We start from the raw sequence: 20,332 nt of genomic DNA on the forward strand, positions 1-20,332 counted from the left end.
AATTTTGATCTGGGCACTATTATTGATAATAGTGGCTTCATATAATTGATTCCTTGGTCAAGAATTTCCTGATAGAAAATAAGGGGTCAGATAACATGATCTCTAAGGTCTGTACGTGGCCTAATAGTCTAGTAATTTCCTTGGAAGAATCAATTTTCTATCCCAACCTTCTACAGAACTCAACTGGTCCACAGCACTAGTTAGCTGGTGTGGTTTGGCAATCTGGTAGCTAACCTATAACAAGTTAATCAAAACTAAAACATTTAAGGAATAGTATAACTAAGTTTCTGGGAATACTACTACTTCCTTCAATTGGACAAACCTAAAGTGCTAAGGACACCAACACAAATTAATCCTCAAAAGACATCAGCCTTCCTTCCAACAAGGGATATTTTTTAACACTGCCTCAGATTTCCTTCATTTCCTATTATTTATTTAGGCTTAAACTGAATCTTTAAAATAAAGATTTAATTCTCCATATTAAGTAACTATACCTATGAAACTTCTATCATGTTTTTGTTGCTGTGGTACAAATACAGTTGGTAAAAAAATTTCATAAAAATTTAATAATAGATTTTTTAGCATTTTTTTCAAAATAGGTATTTATTATTAAAAAATTATACAAACTGACTTTTTATTACTCAAATCATGAAAAATTTTAAACAATTTGTCTCAAGCCTCCGAAAAAGTAAGTTCTGTCTTTACATTCTTCAGTAGCAGTCCATTTTGATGGTACAGAAAATAACAAACATTTCATGTAACTTTGTTAGAATATACAAAGATTTGGCAGAGGCCAGAATCCCTACAAGGATGTAAAATTTTTTTTTCAAGTTTTAAGTATTACTAAAGTCATATAAACAGGATTACGGAACAGTAAACACCTGTATGTGATTTTCCAAAGCAACAATGATTTAGTCTTGTGTGTTTGCACTTTGTTTCAGCCTTTCCAAAACACTTTTAAATGCAAAAGCTGAACATTTTTCAGTTACCTGAAACTTCAAAAATTTGTATTTTGAAAAAAGAAACCTCTTAAAAGCAGCATCATTTAAATAGTGGTCAACTCATAAATGTAAATGCAACCACAACTCCTCTCACTATGACTCAGGCATGTCAGAATCACCAGCTTACAATCCAGAGGCAGAACCAGAGGCAATGTCTCTTACAATGAAGAGAAAAGGCCAAGAGGAGTAGGTATGTAGCCCAGGGCATCCAGGTGCTTGCTTGTGGGGAGAAAGGGTCAAAACTGAAGGGCCTCTTCGTACAGAATCCAAGTTCCCAATTCAAAGCAGTTCCTTTAAATACCTAATTCCTTTTTGAGTCCCTCCTCGACACTAAAACACAGATGGTACACAGTCTTTATACAAAAGAGAAAATTTTTGAATCTGTGTTTTACATCAATGCTAATAACAACCAATTTAGCAGAACTATGAAATTCGAATTTCAAAAGGAGCCAACTGGTTTCCTAAGAAACAATTCTAATGCACTTTAAATTAGAAATCAGATGTCAACACTATTTTAAAAGGCCTTTAAAGGAAAAAAAAATGAGGCCATTATGTCCATATCAAAGTTTTATTATCTATATAAGTTGACCTATTTTCAAATAACTGACATAATTTAATATTTAAATTAGCATTTTATGCAATAAAAGGCAAAAACAAAGTGCCTAATGAACTATACACTTTGATTCATACAGTAAATGTGCATTTTACCACAATTAAAAATAAACAAAAGGGTACCTTCTGATAATATATCAATAAGGACACCACAATATTGTGCAAAGCACAGATAGATAAATAAGCCTGTTTTCTTCTCAGACTTGAACCGCAGATGGCTGAAGCAGACTGGTCATACACACCAAAGCTGAGGTGATGGCTTGAGTTGTACTTCAAGATTACACTGACTAAGCCCTCTGGCATCTACAGAAGCAGGGGTGTTCTCTCTCCAGCTGGCTGTTCCTTCTGGAAGAGTTCTTTGATCTGGGTTAGTCGGCCATACAGCCTCTCTCTCAATGGAGGGATGTGGTAGCTAGGGTCCAGAATGTTCGTTACCCTGCGCTCCCTCTCTCGCTTCCATAACTTGTATGGGTGAGGAGGAAAAAACGGTCGCCCTCTTTCTCTTCGAATCTGTAATGTAATTCCACTTACAGCAAGCATCCCCCATACTGCCAGGATAATAAAGTCTAAAAAAAAAAAACAAAACAGCAGAAAAGCAGTTTGAACTCTTGTAATTTAAAACCTAACATAGCTCGAATACAGCCTTCCAGAGTTTAAATCTGTCATTCTTTCTTGGCAATATTAGACTTTCTAGTGAGTTCTTCACTTACAAACCAAGGAACTTGAATAAGGAAGCTACAGTCTTAAATTTTAAAATAGGAATTTTCTATGATAGCCCTTTGAAAGTCCAGAGAGGCTGTAAAGGAATCAGTTGTATGGATCCTTGGAATCCCAATATTCTATGAGCAGTGCCTGTAGGAGTAGTTGTTTGTTGTGTTTTTTGGGGAGGTGGGGTGGGGAAAAAGCAGTCCTCTAGATATACCTCACAAACACATCTTGGAACATTAAATGCCACCTTGCTCTCTTCCCATTCCACTCAATACGGGGTGCCACGCCCTGTCACTCAGAGTGGATACAGAAATGCATGAAAAGATTCAACAAACTGCAACTGAGCTTGACAAAGCCTTGACAAAATACTGTGTTGTATGTAAAACTTCCAAAATACATGGATTTCAAGGTCTCTACCATCAACCTCATCCAACAAGGGCAGGCTCAGGATGGTAGAGGGAAAGATTTGTCCTTAAATATTCACAGCAATCATGACTGTGCTTATATATCCTCAATTCCAAGGAATGCTTTTCCATCTGCCATATTTTAACATTTCTGAAACCAATACATCCTACACTTGTGAACATTCCATCACTTTTTTTTTTCTTCAAAAGTTAACGGTGGGGGGTGGGGGGACAGCCCAGGTGGCTCAGCAGTTTAGCGCCGCCTTCAGCCCAGGGTGTGATCCTGGAGTCCCGGGATTGAGTCCTGCATCAGTCTCCTTGCATGGAGCCTGCTTCTCCCTCTGTCTGTCTGTCTCTCTCTCTCCCTCCTGTGTATTCTCATGAATAAATAAATAAAATCTTTAAAGAAAAAAAAAAGTTAATGGAGAACCTTTAATGGGTAGAATCTTAAAATTACAGAAATAATAACACTGATCGAAAATCACTTTTTCACTTTCAAGTAGCAAATTATATGCTTCTTTAAAGGAGGGAAACAAAGCAATAACTTTAAAAAATCAGGCTGTCATTCTCATCCTTCATCCCCAACCAAGCAGCTTTGTTCCCAGGATTTTTCTCGCCACTGGGAATTGACCAGGTAACCTAAGTAAATCTGGTTGAGAAATTTCTTAACAACAACAAAACAAAACAAAACAAAATTTCTTAACAAAGTTCATTTAGCAGATTTTTAGAAGTATGAACTTGAACCACCTTACAAATTTAAATTCTTTGTTCCTATGATCATAAGCTATCATTAACAGAAGGTTCTAATAGCATCTGTTTAGACTGAGTTTCCTCCTTTTGCCCAATTAACCTTTCAATCTAGTTACCAAGTGCTCTTGTTAGCACAGGTGGTGCTACTTGAGTATCACTCTAGTTCTTGGATTTAGTCTTACCATTGGTTTGAAAAGGCACATTTGTGAAAGCTCTGTGGAAATCAACGTTGAGTGCTCTCTTGAGTACATTCAAAGTGATGTAAGAAAGGCTTGTGTACAAGTAACTGTCAAAGGCCAAGACCACGGAGTAGGAGCCAATGAATCCACAAGTCAGTATGTTTAGCTGTGGAAGAGTACAAGCGTTTAGACATTGCCACTGGTAGAACGAGGAATAGTTTCTAACCCTCCTCATTAGCCTCAATCACAGGGAATCACTTCTGCTCCCTCAGTACCCATGAAATGGAACAAGTGTCAGAGCTGAATAAAGGTTACCTGGAAGGTTAAACGAAAACCACCTTCCAGACCCATAGGAAATTCTTAAAACACAGTTTACCCTAGTCATAGGAAATGTCTTCCCTATGAAAGAACTTCAATAATAAAGTCTAATTAGATGAAGAACACTTCCTCTGGAGAGACCGCTGAAACTAATGACCCATCAGGTTGTGCATTTACAGTGAGCCCAACCTCTGCTCCCACACTTCAAAGCACTGTTAGTGGTGACCTGCCCCACTTGATGAAAAAAAAACCCACTGTGATAATTGTAATCACAACTTCTCTTGCTTTCACAGAAACAAGGCTACTTAAAATTAATCATCTCCTAAAGATTATCCCATAGCTCTCCCTGATAAATAAAACATGCACAATGAGGCAGTAAGTGAAGAACTGAGGACCTGGGACAACAGAATGAATAAATCTCATTCGATGAAACACTTACTATTCTTAGGCAGCCCATGAAAACTACTGGAATGAGAACAGCTATACAAGAGAAGGTCACCCAGAACACACCATCGTCATGAAAAACCTTTAGGTTTCCTGAAAAAGCAAAAAGCAAGCAAGAGTCAGTAATGGTAAGTTTACCAAGGTCAATTTTATTTTCTCAACATCTGAACACAGACATACAGCGAAGGTTTATTATAACAACCAGGGAATAGGCTGGCAATTAGAAATGAATTCTGACTTTTTTCATTTACCTGCCAATAAAATCCCCTTTGAAGGATGTGTCTTAGAAGGGTTAGGGGTGGGAGGTAAATCAAGCAGCTAAATGCTCTGCATTTATTCCCAGGAAAACTTAGAAGACGCTAAAATAGTCCAAGCTCTTCTCTTCACTAGCTGTGATGCTGTGCTTCAGTTTCCTAACCCATAAAATGAGAAGACTGAACTACTTGATGTCAAAGCTCCAAATCATCCTTTCTTGCTCTATGGTTCTATCACTCTGATTTTATACTGCAAAGTAAAAAGTGCAGGTAAATGGCATTCAGAGCTAACTATATGAACTCCTACCCAGTATGAGCAGCAATATCCATTTACTTGATTTTTACCATCAATGCATTTCCTGCCCAGCCACTGCATCCTGGAAGAGGTGATTCCTCATGCATCAGAAAAGACAGGAGCTAACCACTCACCTGCACTTCTACTAAACTCTTCTCCAAAATGTGGCACACCTGCGGGTAACCTGGGACGACTATATTAGAACTCCTATTTATAAATTTAAATAGCAAGAATATAAGCCTGATAATTAATACTAGTACTGGAACCATCATTCAATCCACTTGGAGGTGGCCCTCTATCTTAAGACCCATAAATCCCTAAAGAGGGGGGAGTTCCATAGTAAGAAGAGGTGACCTTGGGACCCCACATTCTCAGAAAGTGAACTGCAACATGTTGCAGTGAGGTAAATTTATGGATTATATTCTGTAGTTTAACTGTATTAACCCTCACAAGATACACATGTAGCTTAAGAAAAAAAAAGAAAACGGAAAGGAATCCAGGGATTAAAAATAGTTGCTGTGGGGGTGCCTAGGTGGCTCAATCAGTTAAGCATCTACTTTTGGCTCAGGTCATGATCCTGGAGTTTTGGGATCAAGCTCTGAGTCAGGTTCTCTGCTAGGCAGGAAGCCTTCTCTTCTGCCTCTCCCTCCTGCTTGCGCACTCTCTTGCTAGCTCTCTCTCTCAAATAAATAAATAAAATTGTTTTTTTTTTATTTTTTTATTTATTTTTTTTTTAAATTTTTTATTTATTTATGATAGTCACAGAGAGAGAGAGAGAGGCAGAGACACAGGCGGAGGGAGAAGCAGGCTCCATGCACCGGGAGCCTGATGTGGGATTCGATCCCAGGTCTCCAGGATCGCGCCCTGGGCCAAAGGCAGGCGCCAAACCGCTGCGCCACCCAGGGATCCCATAAATTGTTTTTTTTTTAAATAGGTTGTTATGATGCAAGCATGTGAAGACTGACCCTTTCAGAATAAAGCTCTTCGCTAGTAACATCATAAGATGAAAACAGTAGGAATTTAATTAGATCTGAGAAGTGAGCAAATATTTTTCAAATTTTAACGCTTAAAAAATACAATTTTGCACCCACTGGAGACACTGTCCTTCAACAATGAAACAGTTTATAAGTGAACACATCAACTATTAAAAATTCTAACCAGGGATCCCTGGGTGGCTCAGTGGTTTAGCACCTGCCTTCGGCCCAGGGCGTGATCCTGGAGTCCTGGGATCAAGTCCCACATCAGGCTCCCTGCATGGAGCCTGCTTTTCCCTCTGCCTGCCTCTCCCTCTCTCCCTCTCTCTCTCTCTCATGAATAAATAAATAAAATCTTAAAAAAAAATTCTAACCAGTCATCCCTCCATCCTCCAAACATTAACAAAAAAGGGAAGGGAACTCATTAAATAGTTGATTTAGCACTTTTAGAGTAGAGCCCTGAATCTGCATTTTCAACAAACGTCCCTGTGAATCTGTCCTTTAGCCAAATCTAAACATTGCTACTTTGCATCAGACTATCTAGATAAAAAACTTCCTGCAAGGGGGCCCATAGGAATGAACCTGACTGAGGTTTGGCTAACATCAGAACAAAGGGCCTTGGAATGGTCAGTAAACATACAGCTTGTCAATTCTTTCTGGTCCTGGGAAAACAAATCTTCAGAGAGCCATCTATGCTCTGTAAAAACCTTTAGGTTTCCTTTAGGTTTTGAATGCAAACCACCATCATGCATTCTCAGTGACAGCTTCAAGAGACAGCTCTTCTTACATCTAACGTTTTCATCAACTTTAATCTGATGTTGATATACATTATAGAAGAACTAAACAGGATCACAGGAAGGAAGCAGCCTAAAAGAGTACCTTAGAATATAAATACTGTGGGTTTTTTTGTATTTTTGATAACAGTCAGGAAATGTAAGTTATTTTACAACCACAAAGTGAAGGGGAGCAGAATATGCCACTTCAAAATGTGTCACTTTAGCATGTGGATTATTTTGAGTTGAAGGCAGTCAAGACCTAGCAGAGTCAGGAAAAACTTTTATTGCTTCCTTAACTGCCTAAAAGAATTTACATAGGGAGGCTGGCCCAGAAAGAGAGCAATTACCAGTGATAACTATTTTATCTGAAATACTTAACTGCCTGACAGGGCAAATATCTAATTACCAAATATCTGCTCTTCTTATTTTCTTGTGAATTACCCTCCCCAAGTACCTACCCCATACCTTAGCCCAGGATGACAAAGAAGCTTCGACTGCCTGACTGCCTTTGGGTCTCATATTTTTAAGGGGTTCCTATACATACAAAATTAAATTTGTTTTGCTCTTGTTAATCTGTCTTATGTCAATTTAATTATTAGACCAGCCAAAGAATCTTAGAAGGATAAAAGGAAAATTTTGCCTCCTCTAAAAAATAAAACTAACTTACAAGTTAACCACATTCTAAAAACTGACAGAGGGGCACTTGGGTGGCTCGTGGTTGAGTGTCTGCCTTTGGCTCAGGTCGTGATCCCAGGGTCCTGGGATCGAGCCCCGCATCAGGCTCCCCACAGGGAGCCTGCTTCTCCCTCTGCCTATGTCTCTGCCTCTCTCTCTCTCATAAATGAATAAATAAAATCTTATTTATTTTATTTTTTATTTATTTTTTAAAAACAAAATAAAGGGATCCCTGGGTGGCGCAGCGGTTTGGCGCCTGCCTTTGGCCCAGGGCGCGATCCTGGAGACCCGGGATCGAATCCCACATCGGGCTCCCGGTGCATGGAGCCTGCTTCTCCCTCTGCCTGTGTCTCTGCCTCTCTCTCTTTCTCTCTGTATGACTATCATAAATAAAAAAAATAAAAAAAAAAAAGAATTATTAAAAAAAAAAAAGCAAAAACAAAATAAAAACTGATAGAAATTGAATGACTTAAAAAAAATCCCCAGAACCATCCCTGCACTACCACCCTAGATGACAAGTAGGTATGTTAGAACACCCAGGATTTGGCAGACAGTGAGTGAAGGTTGGCGTATAAGACAACCAGGAACAAAGCACCAGGTTCTCAATTCAGCTGTCATCAGAGCAGTGCCAAGTTTATCTGTGGGATATACTGAGCTTCTGCTTAAGATTCACTTTGTACTGGCCCTGCCTAAAGTGCTACATCACCAATACAAATTTCCCAGACTCTACAGGCAAGGCTCCGCAAGTCTCCGATGAGGCAGTATTTGTACCTAGAGAGCCCAAATAAGGTCTTTCAACCAAGACTGAACACAGAAAACATGACACCTCTCCTACCCAGTGGAGTGAAGAACGTCACTGAGGAGATGAGAAAGCCCAGCACTAATCCAACACACAGCATGCAGAACGTGAGGATTCCAAATCGCCACCACGCAGCTACCAAGAGGATCCCACCAACGCTTCCCGTGACGGCTGTCAGAATCAGACGGACTGCACAGAAGGAGAAGATGAACCTGATCAGAGGTAGCTTTTCCTCCCACATGCTTTAGACACACAGTACCATTACGAGAGCCAGCCTTAGTGTTTGTGTAGGTCAGTGCCCTGCAACCAGCATGGAGAGAGGCCTTCCTGTAGGAGGGGCTGGTTAGAGCTAGGGAAGCTAGCAGATCAGCTAAACCTCCCAGGCAAGGGACAGGTGTGGTTTGGCACAACCTATAAATCGGAGCTAAGGAAGAAGGGCAACAAGCATTCTGTTAGATATGACAAGGAAGAATGGATTGCGTTTGTTTTAATGTAAGGAAAATCTTGATATTTTGATTGTTATGAACCTCCTATCTTTAACATACCACATAGCTCGAAAACAGGTTTATAAAAAACATGGCCCTTCATTTCCCTAAGTATCAAGGAATTCACCATGCAAATTAAAAACCCAGAAGGGGAAAAAAAAAAAAAAAACAACAGAAGAGAAGGCCTAAATTAGTAGTCTAGAAAAGATGTTTCAAGTATAGGTGGCCAATTATTTACACATATAACAGGATATCTATCACACACAATACTGACCAAACTATAGAAAGAAAGAGGGATTATGAGCACCTTTCTTCCCAAACTGTATTATTTTCACTTACCATCATACTTAATAAGTGTTAGTCTTGTAATCAGTATGTAGAAGAAGAATCCCATGAAGATAAAACCTATGAAAAATAATTCTAGTAGCAAACCACCAGAAAAAAAAAATACAAGCTATGGTTAGGTATTCTTTTCACAGTGCAATTTAAATTTCTAACCTAAAAATATTATGCTTAAGCTTTCAGAATTTACACATATTAGGACATGCTGAGGAAAGAAATAAATACCTGAAATAGGAAAAAGTTGGAAGTCATTGTGGGTAAATATTACTAAATGAATACAATATTTAAGTATTAACTATTAGATATACTTTCTTGCATAGAGGTCAGTTTCAATTGGTAAGCTATCTTTGAATCTCATAGCTCATTTTAACACCTTCATACTTTCCACTAAAAACAAGAACAGTATACTTTTGTCATTGTGTCTCATCTGAAACTATATGCTAAATTTCAAGGTTACACGAGCAAAAATAAAATAAAAGGCAAAGAAAAATAAACTATTCCAAAGCAGAAAGTGACTTTTATACCTTCCTTTAATTCATCATTTCCGTTTTAGGATAAATAATTAATCACTATCTTCACCCACTAAAATACCTAGTAGTATCTTTGCGACCTTGCCTAGAGCTTAGCAATTAAATTCTTTGTTACAGAATCATTCTACAGTTTGAGGAAGTAAACATTCTTCACAATATTTACTACTCAATCAAGAAAAAAATATAATAATGGAGGAGTTATATATTTCAATTTTTTTTTAAGTCGGCTCTAGGTCTAGTGTGGAGCCCAGTGCAGGGCTTGAACTCATGACCTTGAGATTAAGACCTGAGCTAAGAACAATGGTCAGATGCTTAACCAACTAAGCTACCAAGGCACCCCACAATTAATAATTTAATAATTTATTAAATTTAACAATTTAATAATTTACAATTTAATAATAATTTAACATTTAATTATAACATTTAATAATTTAACATTTAATAATAATTAACAATGTAATAATTTATTAAAGCAAGTTTAAAGAGTTTGAGATCAGGACTATTTTCTTATGTTGTTATACTCCTTATTAATGAACTAAATATGGAATTTTTTTTTAGTAATTGCAAACATTGTTACATAGCAGCTCAAAAATTCATATCAATTCAGTTAGCATAATTTATGTAGTAGTTCCCCCCTCCAGTTTCTTTTTTCATGGCTTCAGTTACCCCATGGTCCAGAAGCAGATGATCTCCTGTGGAGATCAAGGTCAACAGTACCTTAATACTATGTCATAATTTCTACCTACATCATTCACTTCCCTTCATCTCATCATATGGGCATTTTATCATCTCACATCAGCATAGGAAGGGTAAGTGCAAGGCAATCAGATATTTTCAGAGAGAAGGACCACACTGATAGAACTTTTATGACAGCATATTGCCATAATTATTCTATTTTATTATGGTTATAAGAGTTACTGTTAATCTCTTACTGAGCCTAATTTATAAATTAAAACTTTATCATAGGCATGTATGCACAGGAAAAAACATACTATATAGGGTTCGAGTACTGTCCGCAGTTTCAGGCATCCACTTAGGGACTTGGAAAGTATGCCCCGCGGATAAGGGTGGATCACTGTATTCCACTCCCTGAATGAGTTTCACTGGAAAGACCATGGAGTTCCTGTTTTCAGTCTGAAACTCCCAGGGCTAAGAAGACACTTCAATCTATGTATACCATAGCCCTGCAGCTTTATTTATTTGAAAACATGGTCAATTACTATCATCAAAATCCACAAATTCTTACACAGATGTCCTGATTTCCAACCTTAGTTATTTTTAGTCAGCTAGCTGACCTAGCAACTGAAGAAGTTTGCTGCTCAAACCCAATTTTGTGGGGCACCTGGGTTCACTGGTTGAGCATCCGCCTTCAGCTCAGGGCGTGATCCTGGAGTCCCAGGATCAAGTCCTGGGATCGAGTCCTGCATCAGGCTCCTGCAGGGAGCCTGCTTCTCCCTCTGCCTATGTTTCTGCTTCTCTCTCTGTTGTCTCTCATGAATAAATAAATAAAATCTTAAAATAAATCCAATTTTGTTCCCCTCTTAATAAGAGGGGTTTATATTCCAACTTTAAGAGAAAAAGTTAAAATGCACAGCAACTAAGTAAAATCTTTATGAAAGAACCCAGTCACAAATCCATGAAGATAGCTGGAGATACACAGTTGCGTCATCTCCTTAAAAGTCATAAATTCTCCAGCTGAATTTAAGCAAAAAAGAAAACAACCCACAAGGCACATAAATAGCAACTACATCAGTAATACCTGTTTTCCAGAATCTGTGTCCAAAAAAACAAATGAAGAGACCAAGCAGGGCAAAAAGGGTGAAGAACACTTTGGTTGATACTCTTCCTAAAAAGAATGAAAATTTAATGGATAATATATCAAATTTAATGCCTTGTATTTAAAGCTTCATGAATAAAGCAAAGTGAGCTGACGATAATTTATGTAGTTATTTTAATTCATAATATATATAACAAATATATACATTATAAACCTACTTTGGAAATACCCTTGCCACCCCTAACAAATTTTATGTGGGCAATGAATATTAATGCTACTGCTATAACAAAAAGAGTAACCAGACGATCTATGCTTCCTAATGAGGTATGCAGCACTACTTGTGACATATTCTTAGGGTGTTGTGTGTTAGAACACACATAGTTCTGTTTCTTCACAAACTGTAAGAAAAAAGGAGGGCAACGGGAGTGAAAACTAGGGATTAAAAGAGACTTAAAAGACACATCAGCTAAATACAATGTATAGACTTCATCTGAAACTTGATTCAAATTAAAAAAAAAAAAAACCTGAAAAAACAATTGGGATGATTAGGAAAATGTAAATACTGGCTGTTAATTTGATGCTATTAAGGAATTATCTTCAATATTTTTCACTGAAACTTGTGTTGGTGAAACTGTGGCTGTAGATTTTAAAAACAGCACTTATCTTTAAGACACCGACACACACAAAAACTTTGTGAGGAAAATGATGGCCAGGGATTTGCTATTTTAAAAAAATTCAGTAACAGAGGAGGGCTGGGAGGCAGCGACCCAGGTGGGTTTAGAGCTGAAACAAAATCATGGCCATGAATCAAATCGTTAAGGCTGAAAAATTAGTTTATGAAAGTTCTTTGAAGTTCTTCATCATAAAAGATTTTAACCGAAACTCACATTAAAATAAAAAAACATGTACTACACTGCAAGTCACACATGAGCAAATTATTGCCCATCTTCCTTACATATACTGCTTCTGAAAAAAATGTAGCATTATAACTAACAATAAAGCACAATATACTTCATGATGCTAAAGAATTCCAAATCTCATGGTCCTTACTTGGCACTACCTTAAATATAAATAACATGAACTGAAAGATACAGCTAACAAAAGAGAAAAATATACTCACTAAATTCACCATCATGACTCCTTTGAGATAAACATAAGAACATAATCCCTGAACTAAAAAAGACAACAAAACGCCTATAGAATCTCATGTGAAAAATGTTACAAACCTACCACAGATTAAAACACATAAAACACTTAAGAGTGCTCAGATGGAGATATCAGAAAGACCTATACCCAGATAAGAAACACAGCCAGAAGACCAGAATTTGCAGGGTATGATACATACCCACACAGCAGCTTTTCTGAGAACAAAGTGCCCAAAAGAAAGATGAAACAAAAGGTAAGAGGCCACAGTCTGCTTATTTCAGACCTGTGGTTGATGGCTGTTCTATCATTTAATCTTTATACCACAAGCATAGAGATTGCTGGGATAGTTTTTTTCAAGTGAAAATCGAGTAGCAGTTTCCAGCAAGTATAATCATCAGAGTTATCAAGATCTTCCAACCCAATAAAAACTGACATGCACAGTTAACACAGTCCTCCATGATATTAGACAGCAGAGAGGAATTAAATGGAATCCACCATCACAGTACTGGGAAAGGACAGAAAAAAAAATGATACAGGTAAAGCCAGAGAGCAGAAGGTTTCATAAGAAGTAGACTCTACAGACAACACAAGAGACAAAATGGGCACTTTTAGGGGGCAAACGAAGGCAACGTGGTGAATGGACTGGGAGGATAGAAGATAGCCCAAGTAGAGTGGTCTTTAATCATCACAGTCTCACTCTAGGCTATGATACACAAGCCAAGGTTTTAATTAAAAGGCAGTGTGGATACCTTCTCCCTACTTGAGCTCAGGAAAGATGTCCTCATACAAATCAAGCTTGAAAATGAAAGCAACAATAGGACCAACATCACTAGCACGGGTCAACTCTAGGTTGGAGGTATAGGATCAGAGCTACCCTTCCCCTCAGGAGTACATGTAGAGCCTGAAACCCAGAGGAGTGGGAGAGCTTTCTGATTAGGAGGGGCTCTGGTGCAGAAGAGCTCAAGGGAAGGGGAACAGAGGAACCCAGAAAAGATTAAGTCTATCAGTGAAAACTATGGAACCTTTATCTGCCTGGGTTTCCTACACTGTATCTCTCCAGGGTCCTGAGCATGGCAGTGGAAGACTGGATGGGATACAGCTCTACCAAAGGAGAAGGAATCCTAGTCCCTGAACACAATGGATAGACTTTATTCTTTAGAGTAAAACTCCTGGAAAGTGCTATTTGGACCTCTAAATACCAGAGTGCCCAGGGCTCTATCCTTAGACCTTTTCTACACCCTCACTCCACAGTAAGGTCATCTAGTCCATGGCCAAACACATGGCTTTCAAGGAAATCTCCAACTCAAACCTTTCCCCTGAATTCCAGCATACTTATAACCAACTGACAATTCAACATGTCCATCTCAATGCTTCCTAAGGTTCTCAAACTAACATGTCCAAACCTGAACTCCTGATAGGTCCTCCCAAACCTGCTTCTCCAACAATCTTTCCCACCTCAGTGAATGGCAGTTCTAGTTCTCTAGTTGCTCTGGCCAAAATGGTAGTCCTGTTTTACAACTTTCTTCAACTGCCTCATCCAACCAGCAACTATTACTGGATCTATTTCAAAATACACACAGCCATTCACTGGCCTAATATGAGGACAATTTAACATGAAAATAATGATAGTAATGGATTATAATCCAGAGAATTAAGAATCCATTGGTTTATGTAAATTATTATCTAAATAGGGGAGAAGAGAAATCTCTTCCTTAAAAAAGAATGCCAAAAAAAAAAATAGAATGCCAACTAATAACTTTTAAAAGATGATGAAATTAGAAAATTGCCATTTGGCAATCACCTAGTAATGAAAGTTTCAGGCACAGATCATGGAATCCTAAAACTAGCAAGTGACAGCTTAAAAAGGGGCTATCTACTTACATTCAGAGTCTCACCCAAAAATACTTAAAGGGAAAATAATTACTTTACAATGGAGAAACCTGGAATATACCACTAACCAAATATCCAAAGTTATCACCACCAGTAATGGGACAAATAGATATCAAGTGCCTCCTAAGAAGGGCATAATATCACTTTTTGGTATTCCCACCAAAAATGCATAATGTGGACTTAATCATGAGGCAACATCAGACAAACTCAAACTGGAGGATGTTCTAAAAAATTAGCCTGTACTCAAAAAAGGTCAAGGTCTTGAAAGACAAAACCAGACCAAGGAATTGTCCTGGATTACAGAAGACCAAAGACACATGTCAGTTAAATGCAACACATGACCAATTTTTTTTTTTTATAAAGGACATTAGTGGAAGAACTAATGAAATTCAGTAAAATCTGTTGATTAAAAAGCAGTACTGTATCAAAATGAATCATGTGAATTTGATCATGGTTACATAAAAAATAAATATTTATGGGAAAAAGGGCTTTATGTCTGTGACTTACTCTCAAGTGGCTCAAAGAATCGTCTATGTGTATGTACATTTGGAAAGTGCACACTCATGCACTCTAGAGAAAGAATAAAAAGCAAATAGCACGTGTTAACATTTGAGAAATCTGAGTGAAGATTATGTGGAAATTCTTACTATTTCTGCGTCTTATCTGAGAAACTATTTCAGAATAAAACATTAAATCCACACACAGAATGATCTTGCAAAACCTCCTGTGCCACCATCCTATTTAAACCATTGTCCTCTCACCTGAATTACTACAATAGCCTGCTCATCGATCTCCGTCTCTGATCTTGCCCCTGACTTTTCTCATAAAAGCAGCCAGAGTGACCCCATCAAAATATGAGTGAGATCATGGCACTCCTTGCTCAAACCCACCAATGCCTCTCCCTTTTTCTCTGAATAGACGCTTTCACCCACACAGTGACCTACCAGGCTGCACAACTCTCACCCTTCTCCGTGTCCTCCAGCCACTGTTCTCACTGCAGGTTTTCAAACACATCAAGAAGGCTCTGGGCTGAGGGCCTTTGTTCTCCTGCCTGCCAGTACTGCCTGGACAATGTGCATGGCTCCCTGCCTCGCCTTGGGTCTCCACCCAATGGTGAGCTTTTCCGCATGGGCTAGCGTGGTCATCCCTCTCAGAATTCTTCCCTTGTTGTCACTTGTTATCTACCTTTCCTACTTAATGTTTGCTTCTTTGCACACAGCAGTTTCTCCTGTGACATATATTCTACAAATTTATCTTGTCTGTCTCAACTCCCCTGCTAAAGCATAAGCTCCGGGAGGGCAGCTATTCTGTTTGTTTTGTTCATTGCTGTATCCCTATGCCTAGAACAGACAGTGGAACAATGTAGGGACTCAAAAGGCATATGCTGAATGAATGAAGTCTAAACAAAAGCAGTTTTTAATATTCTTAAGTTCTGTATTGGTTGACGTAGATTTGCAAAGCCAAAGAAGAAATTCCAAAGTTCAAATCCATGTACTCACCAAGGGAAGAACAATTATCCTCCTTGGCCTCAAAGCTGCAAGCATATGTGTGAGCAGGAACATAAGCAGCAGATGTATTTAGAAGTGGGTCTCGAACAATGACATTATAAATAACACCTTGTCCTCGGAGGGAGGAGAAGGAAACACTTGTCTTATCATTAGCTGTTAGGGTAACCACCTGATGCCAAAAATAACATGTGATTAGCGTTTAGGTTTTTTAAAAAAACTATTCTATTATAACCCTACCTACACGTGATATTAAATCATAGTATTATAATTCTTGTTTAAAATATACACCAACCCATTTAGCTCTGTCAAAAGATTGTCCTACATAGTTTTATATGTGCTAATATAAGGAAGTTCTTACACAAAATGCTTCTAAACTTTTCGTACAGCATCAAATGTTAACAATTTAAATAAAACATGATATAAAGTATGAACACTTAGCACAAAATAAAAAAATTTGTCATCTGCTAGACAGTAAACAACACGATGGCAAGAACTATATTTATCCTGCTCGATAATCCTTCTTTCTTCAGTACTTAGCACAATGCTTGGCACAGAATACATGTTCAACAAATGTTAGCTATTATTACTAGCTATGGAACTGTCAACAGACAAGCATTTATTAACTTCTCACAGAGAGGACCCATTTATCTTTGTCTAACAGACTGCAATAAGAAAACATTCCACATAGTTATGTTAGGCAGTGGTCCTTCACTTCGAAACTTCCTGTTTTTTAGATGGATAATATATGTTATGGAAGAAACAAAAGCCCTATTATAGTCGTAATACAGTAATATGTTCCTACTAATAAAAGTTAGAACATTTAATGTTGGAGTTTCAGGAATAATTACAAACCTCTCAGAAAACTTCTACTGTTTAAAAATATTGCTTAGCCTTCAAAAATATGGGTTCTGGCAAAGGACTGGTCAAGTTCAACAAAATGTTAACATTACCTCCTACTCCCATTTTTATTACAAAACATTCAACCTTATAGGAATTTGAAAGAATACAATGAATAAACTATATACTACCACCTAGATTTAACAATTCTTAATATTTTATCCTATTTATTAATTCCTCCTTCTTTCCCTCTTTTTCCTGCTGAACCATTTTAAAATAAGTTAGATACCGTGACATTTCACTTCTAAATACTTGTAGTGTGCACATCCTGAAACAGCGTTTCTGGATGTGCCTATAATCACTGGGAGAATGTGTTATAATTCAGATTCTACTGGTAGAGGAGGCACCTGAGGTTCCACTTTTCTAGCAATCTCCTAGGTGATGCCAATGGTACCCTCTATCTATCACACTCTGAGTAGCAAGGTATAATAAGGATATTCTCTTATATACCCATAATACTTAACTCAGCTAAGAAAATCAATAATCTCGTATCTAATACACAGACTATATTCAGATTCTCCCACGTCCTTTTTTTTTTAAGATATATTTACCTATTTGAGAGAGCGTGTGCACACACAAGTGGGGGGGAGGGGCAGAGGGAAAGGAAGAAAGAGAATCTCAAGCAGACTCCCCACTGAGTGCAGAGCCCCACAATGTAGGTTCCATCTCACAACCCATGAGATCATGCCCTGAGCCAAAATCACAAGTTAGAGAGCTAACCGACTGAGCGAACTAGGTGCTCCCCACTTCACACCATGTCTTTCATACCTTTTCTCACCCTTTATCAACCATTTCATGCATGGTACTTACCTCTATATCTAGGACAGTACCTCCCATCATCACTTTCTCCCACCTACTCAATGATTTTTAAAGAGATTAAAAGCAGTTGTCTTTTTTTTTTTTTTGGATGGGAGGGGCAGAATGAGAGGGAGAGACAAATTCTTTTTCCTGTACAATGCAGAGCCGAATATAGGGCTCAGTCTTATGACCCTGAAATCATGACCTGAGCTGAAATCAAGAGTTGGTTGCTTAACCTACTGAGCCACCCAGGTGCCCCAAGAGCAGCTCGCAAGGGCACCTGGTTGGCTCATCTGGTAAAGCCTGTGACTCTTAATCTCACAGTTATAAGTTTGAGCCCCAGGCTGAGTACAGAAATTACTTAAAAATAAAATCTTAAGAGGTGCCTGGGTGGTGCAGTTAAGCCTCCCACTCTTGGTTTTGGCTCAGGTTGTTATTTCAGGGTTGTGAGATCAAGCCCCTTGACAAGCCTCTCCTCATGCCCCTTGTCAGGCTCCAAACTCAGTGCTGGAGTCAGCTTGAGATTCTCTCCTGCTTTTCCCTCTGCTGCTTATCCCCCACCACCTACCTGCTCATGCTCTCTCTCTTTCTCCCTGTTTTTTGTTTTTTTTTTTAAAGAGCAGTTGTCTTATAGAACATTCCACAGTCTGGATTTGTCAGAGTATGCTCAAAGGTATCCAACTTTTGTTCCTTTATGCCACATATTTCCTGTAAACATGAACTCTGATGACTGAATTCAGGTTAAACATGCTTTGCTAGAATACTTCATAGATGATAGTGGTGGTGATGATGTCAGATTGTGTCATATGAGCATACAATGCAAGCTAACCTGCTATCGGTGAAGCTCACTGACCACATGGATAAGATGTGGTCTTATCTAATGATCTACCTGTGATCTAATGACCATCAGATCATTCCACTGGAAAAGTAACTTTTCCCTTTGCAATTAGTATTAATGTGAGCATGGTGGAAATATCCTGTTCCCCAACAGTCTTTCACCTGCTGATCCTTGCCTGAATTATTTCACTGAGGGCAGAAAATGGTGATTTTCTAATCCTATTATTCCTTCTACATTTACTGACTGGAATTCCTCTGTAAATCCTTCTCTCATCAACAAAGATGAATTACATCCTTTAAAAAAGACAATATAAATTCCTTCCCTGGATGGATTTCCAGAGTAATTTGGTATAGGAGTCTCCTCTAATGATAGCAATTTGTAAACAAGTACAATGAATTTTCTTATACCAGGCTCCTTCTTAGCATGTGATCATGACATCCTAGGTGACAGGGCAACAATATGAGATCTTGCTCTGCAACAGACTGAGGCCGTAGGCTAATCATATATGCCTGTTTCAGCCACTTCCTTCTATATAATCTGGTCACCTATCAACCTTCTGGGAAGAATCAGAGCAGTCAGAAAAACTCTACCCACAAACCATTAGACTGAAGGATGAACTTCTATATTAGACTGCAATCAGATATCTTTTAAGACATAAATCCTGTCCTCCACAAAAATGATCTATAGCATGAACCTCAATTTTAATATGCATAGGGATCACCTGGGGACCTCAAAATGCAAATTATGATTCAGTAAGTCTGGGGTGGAGCCAAGGAATCTGCAATTCTAACAAACTCCCAGGTGATGCAAATGCTGCTGGTCCATACCCTACACTTGATATTCCAAGAATTTACAGGGGTTCAAAAGGTCAGAGAAAACTTTTGCTTCAAGTTAGAGACTTCTGAGTTTGGGTTTAAATATTAATGCCAGGGGTGCCTGGGTGGCTCAGTGGCTTAAGCAGCTGACTCTTGGTTTTGGCTCAGGTCATGATCTCAGAGTAGTAAGATCGAGCCTGAGGTGGGGATTTTACACTCAGCACAGAGTCTGCTGCTTCCCTTTCCCCTCCTCCCTCTCACCACATGCACATGCATGCTTGCTCTAAGATAAATAAAAATAGAATATTTTAAATAAATAAAATATTAATGACAATGTGTATACCCTTAAATGGTTTCTCATTGTTTTTTTCCTCAGAACAGTATAATTTTTATACTCGCCAAAAATTTTTATCTAATATTTACAGGAGTACATAGAAAAATCACCACCCCCTTCCATCCATAGCTCAATATTACCAGGTCACGTATGTGACAGCAACTAAAATGTAAACATAATTTGCATGCACCTCCGCAGAACCCAACATTACCTTGGGAATTACTAGCAAGATGATAACAAAATGAAAGAGAATAAAGTGAGAACCCCAGGAAGACCAAGGAAACAGTAAAGAAATAAGCTCCTGGTAGCTTCTCCCCTTCTCAAGTCTTATAAAAGTGTCAACAATCTGGCCACACAAATTATAAGAACCAGATTTACCTTGATAGCATTGGCCTTCACCTGAGGAACCTCAGCCATCCTCTGCAGATGCTCTAGCAACCCCTCTTGGGTGAGGTCATTCTCGGGCAGAAAATACTGATAGACATCATACAGCAACCTCCACCTAGAGTCCCGTCCTGTCCCAATGTCACACGGCAGAGGATCTGTGCCTCTAAAGTCAACCAACAAAACTGAACATCAGTCTCTTGTGGTGCATGTCCCATCTATAAAAGGAACTAAAAGCTCAAATTTCAAACTTCTGCCATTGATTCCAATTTTGGCATTATGAAGAAAAGTAGCATAGTGAGAGGCAGTATGGTTTAATAACCAGATGTCAATGTCAGTCAGGCCCAGAGTGACATGCCAGCTTTGCTGTTTGTTAGCTCTGCATCTGTGGGCACATCA

General features: G+C 38.4%; 1 protein-coding gene across 3 annotated transcripts in view; it reads right to left on the reverse strand.

The window, feature by feature from the left end:
• Window positions 1–584: 584 nt before the first annotated feature.
• Window positions 585–20,332, reverse strand: part of TM7SF3 (transmembrane 7 superfamily member 3) — a 37,967-nt gene continuing 18,219 nt past the window's right edge. For all 3 annotated transcript variants that reach the window (XM_041736546.1, XM_041736547.1, XM_041736548.1), the window contains 8 exons: window positions 19,928–20,099; window positions 15,859–16,036; window positions 11,306–11,392; window positions 9,014–9,094; window positions 8,226–8,378; window positions 4,412–4,509; window positions 3,658–3,820; window positions 585–2,179 (listed from right to left, as the gene is read on the reverse strand). In XM_041736546.1, coding sequence (XP_041592480.1) covers window positions 1,917–2,179; window positions 3,658–3,820; window positions 4,412–4,509; window positions 8,226–8,378; window positions 9,014–9,094; window positions 11,306–11,392; window positions 15,859–16,036; window positions 19,928–20,099 — 1,195 coding nt within the window. In that variant the 3' untranslated portion in view covers window positions 585–1,916. The remainder of the gene's footprint in view (window positions 2,180–3,657; window positions 3,821–4,411; window positions 4,510–8,225; window positions 8,379–9,013; window positions 9,095–11,305; window positions 11,393–15,858; window positions 16,037–19,927; window positions 20,100–20,332) is intronic.

This window comes from Vulpes lagopus, chromosome 21, assembly GCF_018345385.1.
Source record: "Vulpes lagopus strain Blue_001 chromosome 21, ASM1834538v1, whole genome shotgun sequence".
Lineage (NCBI taxonomy): Eukaryota > Metazoa > Chordata > Mammalia > Carnivora > Canidae > Vulpes > Vulpes lagopus.